At 47.3% G+C, this 9353-nt stretch overlaps 1 protein-coding gene across 2 annotated transcripts; it reads left to right on the forward strand.

The window, feature by feature from the left end:
• The first annotated feature begins 513 nt into the window (after positions 1 to 513).
• Positions 514 to 8709, forward strand: GLUL (glutamate-ammonia ligase). Of its 2 annotated transcripts, none has more exons than XM_015570015.1 (7): positions 514 to 748; positions 2453 to 2631; positions 4167 to 4328; positions 6101 to 6247; positions 6633 to 6760; positions 6961 to 7160; positions 7723 to 8709. In XM_015570015.1, the coding sequence occupies exons 2-7, from the start codon at positions 2466 to 2468 to the stop codon at positions 8039 to 8041; spliced, it is 1122 nt and encodes a 373-aa protein (XP_015425501.1). In that variant the 5' UTR covers positions 514 to 748; positions 2453 to 2465; the 3' UTR covers positions 8042 to 8709. The 2 variants fall into 2 exon arrangements, with proteins under 2 accessions (XP_015425501.1, XP_006754546.1); XM_006754483.2 differs by lacking the exon at positions 514 to 748 and adding an exon at positions 771 to 943.
• The last annotated feature ends 644 nt before the right edge of the window (positions 8710 to 9353 follow it).

Here is a 9353-nt window from a genome sequence, read left to right on the forward strand (position 1 = left end):
AGCCAATGCAAACTTAATAAAATACTAGTTTCCAATTTTATATGATGTCCTGACCTTTCCCTCTCATTCCCTCTTTTGTATGATTAGTCTTTTGTATGTCTAGTGGCTAGGGACTTATAGGAGATCTCTTCAAAGTTTAATGATGTCCATACAATCTGTTATTAGGGGCCCAGGCTGGGCAGCAGGGCAGGGGGGTAAATTAACAGAGTAGAAAATTTGATCCAAGGCACAATGAAAAGTTTGAGGCTCAGGGAACATTTTCTAGGTCGAATTAATGGTTGGGATACAGTTGGTAAAACTGCTTTTAAGAAAACATCCTTGGGAGATTTTCCTAGAACTCTGGCCTCATCAACCTCCTGCTCTAACCAGGTGACTAACTGGTGGGATGCTACCTTTACCTCGGCGCGCTGTCCCCCAGCCTTGGGCCTCATAGGGGTATGGCCCCCATGGCCAGGCCCTGAGATCGGGCCGCGGGCCCGAGGGGCGGCGGGACATTTCAGTAGGAAAGGGCTGCTCTCAAAGTGGATTATTCCAACTACCCCGGGGGTGGCCCAGGGGTATTCTCCCCGAGCCGCAGATCCTCGGTGAAGACAGCGAAGCTAGATGAAGATGACCAGGAGTCCATTTCCTCCGAGCAGCCCCCCAGCTGCTTCGGCTTTGTCGCCTACTCCATGAACAACCCAGGAGAGAAATCGCGAGTTACGATGAAGACCACGAGCCACCAGCATGCGTATTCCGGCGCGTCCTGGTCCGATCGCTCTCTGACTCCCTCGCTCTCTCCCGCTGCCTCTCCGGGCTCCATTCCCTCGCCACATTCGACTCCCTCGCCCCGGAGCATGTTCCAGCCAGAGCGGGACAAGGAGGACAGGCACGAACGCCACTCCAAAAAGAGAAGGGCCAAAGAGTGCAACTTCACCGACCCGCTTGACCTTCTGTGGCTGGGGTGAGTGAGGAGACCGGGAGGAGGCTCTCCAGCCAGCGGCAGCTGCAGAAACAGCAGGACCCTGTGTTCCTCCTCACCGGGTCAACCAGGCACGCGGTGGCACCAGGTGATACAGTCAACAACTAGGCTGTTGGCGACCAACGTGTGTCGCGGAAAAGAGCAGAAGATCCAAGATCATCCCCCCACCCAGGCTGATGGGAGGAAGTGGGCTTGGTGTCTGGGAGGAAAGCCGGAGACTGGGTTGTGTAGCTTTTATTGGGAGCTGTGAAGGGATGGGGGGGGGGGGGATTTGTTCCTTTTGGGCTTAAGAAGCGGGTGTGGGGGTGAGGGTGGGACTTGACGCTCCCACCGAGTCTTCTAAGAGGGTAGGCAAAGGGCGACTTGAGAGGCGAGTTCCTCTTCCCCAGGGGAAGGGCGAAGATATTGGAAGAAGCTGATGTTTTCAGCTGGGTAAACATGGACGGTTGCCCATAGAAACTTTGTCATTGTACTTCAGAGTTGCCCAAGTCATAGGAGGAGAACAATATGTTCCCTTTTGAGCCACCCCTGGCCACCGAGGCCGGTGGTGGGGAGGGAGCAGTAGAACCGATTCCTCTTAGGTTTTGTGGCTGCAGAGTGTCTCCTTTTCCGAGGTTTTGTGGTGTTGGCTTGCAGTTTCTAGCAGGCGTCAGCTTTTGAAACGGCACATCTTTTTCATTTATTAGTGGGAATCCCCTCATTCCTTGAAAAGCTCTCTAGTGGAAATCTCAGCATGTCATTCTCAAACTTACCTTCTTGAAGTGAGAATTTTGGCTTTGATGGAAATGATGGCTGCGTGCATCTTAGGATCCAACTTGGATCAGCTGTTTTTTAATCTTGGTGACTATAAGGACTGTAGCTCTTTTAGGAAGCCACCAGTCTTTTAAGCCTGGCTAACCCCCTTGTTTTATCCTACGTACTATCTGAATGTGAGGTTCCCCCTCCTCCGCCCTCCAGGGTTTGGAGGAATCTTCAAAACGGGTTTTTTATTGACGGGTTTTTTATTGACATGCCCGCTAAGGATGCCAGGCAAAGGGAAGACTCACCCAGAGACCATGGCAGACAAGCCTTTCTGTGGTTGGATTTTGTTTGTATTAGAAGACCACGTCTGTTCTGTAAATTTGTGTCTCTGAACTTCTGTGTCTTTTGTTTTGGGTTCCCTCCCCTCCTCCCCAGTGTCTTAGTATAAAAATAAATAAATACATACATACATAAAACCATTTCCCTGCCATCGCCACACTGAGAAAATAAAGCTTAGCCCTCAAGATTCTAGCTTGAGGAAGCTTATCAGGAGGTTTTTGTCTCACATAAATCTTTAATCCCCCGGAAAGCAGAGTAATAAATAGACCCTTGAAGTGTGTAACTTCCGAAGGGAGGGGGTCACCACTCCCTCTGTAACTTCTTGATTTCATTGTCCTTATAGAGTGATTCCTGTAGAGGATCCTTTTGGAATTGGTGTTCTTCATTTATTTATTTTCTTTTTCTCACCAGAGCAACTTCCACCATGTCCACCTCAGCGAGTTCCCACTTGAACAAAGGCATCAAGCAGATGTACATGTCCCTGCCTCAGGGTGATAAAGTCCAAGCTATGTACATCTGGATTGACGGTACTGGAGAAGGACTGCGATGCAAGACCCGGACCCTGGACAGTGAGCCCAAGAGTATAGAAGGTGAGCAGAGTGGGGAGTCTGTGCTGGGTGGGCAGCCTGAGACCAAGCCACTAGGTTGGGCCTCTTTATTCTGTTTGGAAAGCTTTTCTAAGTCAGGGCTTTTCAGACTTCAGTCACTTCAACATTAAGCTCTTACACTGCCTCCGAGCATGGCCACAATGGACTCCTTTATTTCAATGAAATCTTGTGTGTAAGTCAGTATATATAAGACAAAAAATAAAGTCTGGTTGGGGGGTAAAAAGGGGCTGGATACTTTGTGGACTTGGGTGGCCTTTAGTTGGCTTAAGGCCCCCCAGGAACCCAGTTTGTTAACCATTGCTCTAATCTGACTGAGATATCTACTTTACAAACTCTTTGAATACTGTTTTGAACTCATATCATTGGGGTTCTAGATGCAAAGTCAACACCCTAAAGTGCTTTCTTAAAAGGACCAGCCATTCATGTGTTTTTAACGGATGACACTTTGGGATTTTTTTAAATATATATATATATTTTTATTGATTTCAGAGAGAAAGGGAGAGGTAGAGAGAGAAACATCAACGATGAGAGAGAATCATTGATTGGCTGCCTCCTGCTCATCCCACACTGGGGACACAAGCCTGCAACCCAGGCATGTGTCCCACCTGGGAATCAAACCATGACCTCCTGGTTCATAGGCCAACACTCAACCACTGAGCCACACCAGCTGAGCCACTTTTGGAAATTTTTAAATAATCTGATTATTTGTTCCACTAACAGTCATTATATGAGTTGTAGCCTTTATTTTTTTGGTCTAGACTAGGGAAGCCATCGCCCTCTTCCTTCTAGGAAAAGGGATCAGAGAACAACTGTCACCTCTTACCTACTTTTAGGATAGCTGCCTCTACTGAGAACTTGACATTTGAGTGAATGAATGACCATAATATAAGACATACCTTGTGTGTCTGCTATGTGGCAGGTATTAGAAAGACATTGGGGATACAGGTAAGGGTTTGGTTTGTGCCTTCGGAGAACTCAGTCAGCTGGAGAGAGGAAGAAACCGGCCTTTAAGCATAGTGGGAGAAGTGGATAAGTCATGTGGGAGCATCCTTGAACAAGGCATCCTGCTGGTCGTCTTGTTTCCTCATCTATAAAATAAGGACAGACCATAGACCCAGTCAGGGAGTGGGTGATGAATCAGAGAAAGAAGAAACACAGATGGTCTAGTGGGGGAATTGAGAATCATTGTTTCTCCTATTTCAATATTTAAAATGATGACTGACTGCTGATGTCAGAATATTTCCATTTGTCTCCTTGGTGTCCAGTGGTCTTATTAAGGGAAGAACCATCATTCTTAGGTTGTCCTTGTGACTATTATTTCGTTATGGAAGTGATATAAGGGTCTTACTAGAACTCAGAACTGTAGGGCTACGTGCACACATCACAGCGCGTATTAATAGTGGGAGACATGCATCACTGGATTTCTGGAATGAGAGTGTAGACGGGTGAGTGAAGGGCTGTGTGCTGCCTGGAAAGCTGTGCGTTTTTAACTTGATTTCCCTCTCTTTTTACCCCAGAGTTGCCCGAGTGGAATTTTGATGGCTCTAGTACTATGCAGTCTGAAGGCTCCAACAGTGACATGTATCTTGTTCCTGCTACCATGTTTCGGGACCCTTTCCGCAAGGACCCCAACAAGCTGGTGTTCTGTGAAGTCTTAAAATACAACCGCAAACCTGCAGGTGTGTATCGGATAGATATGGATACCCCCACCCCAATTCATGAATGGAAGAAAGGGGAGGGAGAGGCTATTGCCACATTAGTAATGGATTGTCTCAATGTTTCAGGAGTCGGGGGGAGGGGGAAGAGTTGGGGGTTGAATGTGCATCTCTCCATCTTGAACTTCCTCATTCCAAGTGGTAAAGTGGGCCATCCTCCCGTGGTCTCCTGTTGGTTGCATAAAACTGAATTCTTCTAAGTCTGTTTGCTGGTGGAGTCCCCTGTGACACAGGCCGGCCTGCATGCCTGTAGATTTTAAGAACATGGTTCTGAAGTTAGAATGTTGGGTCTGAATTTGGGATCTGCCACTTCTTAGCTATGAACTTGGGCAAGTTACTTATCCCCTCTCCTTCATTCCCCTATCCTGATTTTAAAATGAGTAATAAAATCCATCTCCTAAAAGTCGTTTGAAGGATTAAATGAGTTAATATGTGCAAATAATTGAGAGCAGTTTGACATCAACTATCGGTTGCTTCATTCCAGACATCTTCTTTTCTTCCTTGTCTGTCCACTGACTGAAGTATGAGCCTCTTGGTTCATTGATAACAGCCGTTTACCTCGAGGTGTGCTGTAACTGCACCTTTGGGTTTCGTCAGGCATGCCTGTCGTTCCCAGTTCTCGTCGTCATTCATCTTTTTAAACTCAGCTGAAATCTCACTTCTGTGTAGTCTCTTGCTACACATTGGCATTGAGACTTTTTGGCAAGTCACTTAGTTTTGTAATGCCTTTGTTTTGAGAGCCCATATCATTGTGGTAAAGGGCGTGAGCTCTGATGGCCAAGACAGTCATGGGTTTCCTGGCTCTGCTGCCTGCCTTCTAACCTGGGCAGGTCACCTAACATCTCTGAGCCTCGTTTTCTCACTTGTAAAGGTGGAGATGTCTAATACCCTTCTCAGGGTTGTTAGGAAGACTTGGTTGTGGATTTTTCTTAATGTAGACCTCTTTAAATGGGTCCTGGGGCATAGTTAGGCAGTCAGTACGTCTGTATTTACTTATTTTAAAGTTCCCTTCTTGCTTAGAAATTGTTTCCAGTTGAGCTCATCTCATTGTAATGTTTCTCTTTTGCACTATCCAATTCTTTATAACTCGGCACTAAATCTTCTCATCTGAAATGAATTCAAGGCTCCCAATACACAAGTGATGCAATACAAATTGTAGGTTTGGTTCTAAATGCCCAAGAAACTAGAAATAGGTCTGGCTGTACAAGCGGCTGTCTTGTGAATAGACAGTGTAAGTGCTTGGCATTGGGTACTTACGAGGTGGCCAGCATGCTGATAAGGTGAACACTTGCACTTTCCTGGAGCCACTGTCATGTGACTTGATTATAACAAATTTTGGGGGAACCTCCCTACAAGTGTTTAATTAGAGCATCTCCCATTTTCCTCTTTTACACCAATGGGACCCAGCAAGGTAAACAGGGCCAGTTTAGCTTTTTCTCAACACTTTGGCTGTGTGGATTTGCAAGAACTTCTTTCCCATCAGCACCGAGATTCAGTATATTTGCCCAGATGGCTCTAAAGCAGTGGTTCTCAACCTTCTGGCCCTTTAAATACAGTTCCTCATGTTGTGGTGACCCCCAACCATAAAATTATTTTTGTTGCTACTTCATAACTGTAATTTTGCTACTGTTATGAATCGTAATGTAAATATCTGATACGCAGGATGTATTTTCAGGGGTCGCGACCCACAGGTTGAGAATTGCTGCAAGGATTGTTGTTCTTTTTTTTTTCTCTAGAGACCAATTTAAGATATACCTGCAAACGGATAATGGACATGGTGAGCAATCAGCATCCCTGGTTTGGAATGGAGCAGGAATATACTCTCATGGGCACAGATGGGCACCCTTTTGGCTGGCCTTCCAATGGCTTCCCTGGACCCCAAGGTAAGTCTCCTGGGTGAGAGGTGAACTTGGTTCCTCCCCGGCTGCTTAATTGGTGAGGAAAGTTTCTTTCCCCAGAGATGGCAGTGACTCCTTATGGATCAAAAAGCTATGGGAGTGTCCCTGGGACTGGCTGGAATGATACTGTGCCCTCACGTTACCCAGACGCAAACATAGATGTTTAGCCATTGATACTGGGGGGAAACCTTTGGCTCCACTGAGGAGCCCACTGCCCCACTGCCCCACTGCCAGGTGAAGGTGGGGACGGTGATTCCGGAGAGCCAGTGTTAGAGCTTTCTGATTGCTGACCTTGGGCTGTGCATCTTAGGTGGAAAGGGAGGGTGTTCTGGATTTCCTCTCTCGACGTTTCGTCTTGATGCCTCTATAGGTCCATACTACTGCGGCGTGGGAGCAGACAGAGCCTACGGCAGGGATATTGTGGAGGCTCACTACCGGGCCTGCTTGTACGCTGGCATCAAGATCGCAGGGACAAATGCCGAGGTCATGCCCGCCCAGGTAAACGGCTCTCATCCGCCGCTTTCCCCATCACTAGGCAAGTAGAGGCTTTTTGGTAGCAAGGGCGGCTGATGCTCCCCTCCTTAACCCCAAACCTAAAAGGTTGGATGGACTAGAGGTGAGAAGGGAGCGGGTTTCAGAGCCTCTGAGTGGGGTGAGCAGCTGGCTTTATATTCAGGGCCGACCTTCTTGTTCTCTAGTGGGAATTCCAAATAGGACCCTGTGAAGGCATCGACATGGGAGATCATCTCTGGGTGGCCCGTTTCATCTTGCACCGAGTGTGTGAAGACTTCGGAGTGATCGCTACCTTTGATCCCAAGCCCATCCCTGGCAACTGGAATGGTGCAGGCTGCCACACCAACTTCAGCACCAAGGCCATGCGAGAGGAGAACGGTCTGAAGTGAGTGCCTTCTCCTGCTGGGGCCATCTTATTTCTGTGCGAGAAGACTTGCCAGGGACGTGATGTATTGGGGAGGAGTAAGCCAGACTTCTTAGTCCGGACCTTCGCTTTTGCCACTTGGCTTCAAAAACTGTCTTCTAACCCTGTGGTCCTGTTCCTATTTGAAAAGTGTCAAAATGACTCCAGGAATAGAACTCAAGGGTGGCAATAGGGAAAGTTGACATAGCTTCATGGCATGAGAAAATCTTTAATAAGAACTAAATTAGTAACAGTACAAGCATGTGAAGGAACTTCATGCTTATGGGTGAGAGAAAGGCTGGGATCTTTTCATTCAACAAATGTCAGGTACTGGGTGTCTGGCATTATTTCTGAGCACTGGGACAGGCCAGGAACAAGGGGGACATTTGTTCTGCTGGAGTGATGTGGAGGTGAATTGGAAACTGGGAAAAGTCTTTGATAGATAAGTATGGATTCATTCTTGAATCCGCACCTGCTCCTGCCCCTGAAGGACAGGTTTCCTGGGGACCCGTGGACGGACCGTCATCTTCTCTGTTTCCTCTAGGTACATCGAGGAGTCCATCGAGAGGCTGAGCAAGCGGCATCAGTACCACATCCGAGCCTACGACCCCAAGGGGGGCCGGGACAATGCCCGGCGCCTCACCGGATTCAACGAAACCTCCAACATCAACGACTTCTCCGCCGGCGTGGCCAACCGTAGCGCCAGCATCCGCATTCCCCGGTCTGTGGGCCAGGAGAAGAAGGGGTACTTTGAAGACCGGCGCCCCTCTGCCAACTGCGACCCTTTTGCAGTGACAGAAGCCCTCATCCGCACGTGTCTTCTCAACGAAACTGGCGATGAGCCCTTCCAGTACAAAAACTAAATGGACTAGACTTGCAGCCATCCAGCTCCTTCTAATCACTTCTTCATCCCGCTCCCACTCTCGCCCCTCAATTGTCATAACAAATGTAACTCAGAAGGGCAGAATATCAAGGTCTTTTTTTATTCCTCCTGCCCAGTTAATATCTCTTGCTTTCTTTGGCCAGGTTAGCGGGGTCAAGTTCTTAGTCTCTTCACACACACACACCCCCTTTTTTTCCCCTATCACAAGCTTTCTAGTGTGTTAGTGGGGCGGGGGCGGGGAAACATAACCACTGCTTCACTTAATCAGGTGTTTGTCCAACAGGCGTAGCTCTCTGGACAGTGAGCATAGTATTTGTGAAGGGAGGGGAAGGGCCTTTTTCTTCTTTGAGGTAGCTGAAGGGGGTAGGAGTGCTGGGCTTGTTCTGTGACTAGGTTAGAAACTCCCTTTGGTTGGGAAGTCCCATAAAAGGTTATAAGCAGCTTTCTAATGAAAGTGAGAATTAGGAAAGATGGCGGGTGGGGCAGCAGGCAGGAAGCCCTCTTACCTGCCAACTGTGACCCCTTCACAGTGACCTGCTTTCCTGGCTTGCAAAAAGGGATGGGATGGGTAGCCCTACCTTCGAAGAAAAAGTTCTCGTTGCTTGGTCCTCCGTTTATAACACAAATCAGAGTAGTATTTTTATATTTCGGGTCGGCTAACAGGAGCAAATAGCAGTCACCCGAGCCCCTTGGCTTTGGATGATAAGACACATGTATGCACAGGGGTTTAGAATTATGAGTTGGCTGGTCAACTTGAGCATGTATGTTACTGACAAGGGGGGTATTGGGTTATTTTCTGGGGGACTAGCATGTCACTAAAGCAGGCCTTTTGATATATTAAAAAAAATTTTTTTTTAAAGCAAAACCAGTTTAGATTTTAATCATACTTGTAGGGATTTGAAGTCTCTTACAGAATTGCTTGTTTGCTTCCACTGTCTCCTTCCTGTCTGCTCCTAGAGGGGAGGGGGACAAGACTGGGGTTAAACACTTGTAATTTTGTATCCTGGTAACTGTTTTGTGTGTGAAATATTCCTTTTCGTTAAGATACTGAGGAGTTATTTTTTTCTTTTATAATAAAAAACAAACGAACCCCACCTTCATCCCTACTGTTCCTGGCAGTTTTTGTGTTGGCTGGGGCAGCAAGCTGGCTGTGGGTTTTTTTGCCGTGACGACGTCTCATTACCATGTACAGTATGTTCAGGGTTAGATAACTCCTCGTTGTAAACAAACTGTTAACTGCCCAGAGCAGCTCTAAATCAAGCTAACATTTATATCTTCTGACGTGCTTCTTT

Source organism: Myotis davidii, unplaced genomic scaffold (assembly GCF_000327345.1).
Source record: "Myotis davidii unplaced genomic scaffold, ASM32734v1 scaffold591, whole genome shotgun sequence".
NCBI classification, from domain to species: Eukaryota; Metazoa; Chordata; class Mammalia; order Chiroptera; family Vespertilionidae; genus Myotis; species Myotis davidii.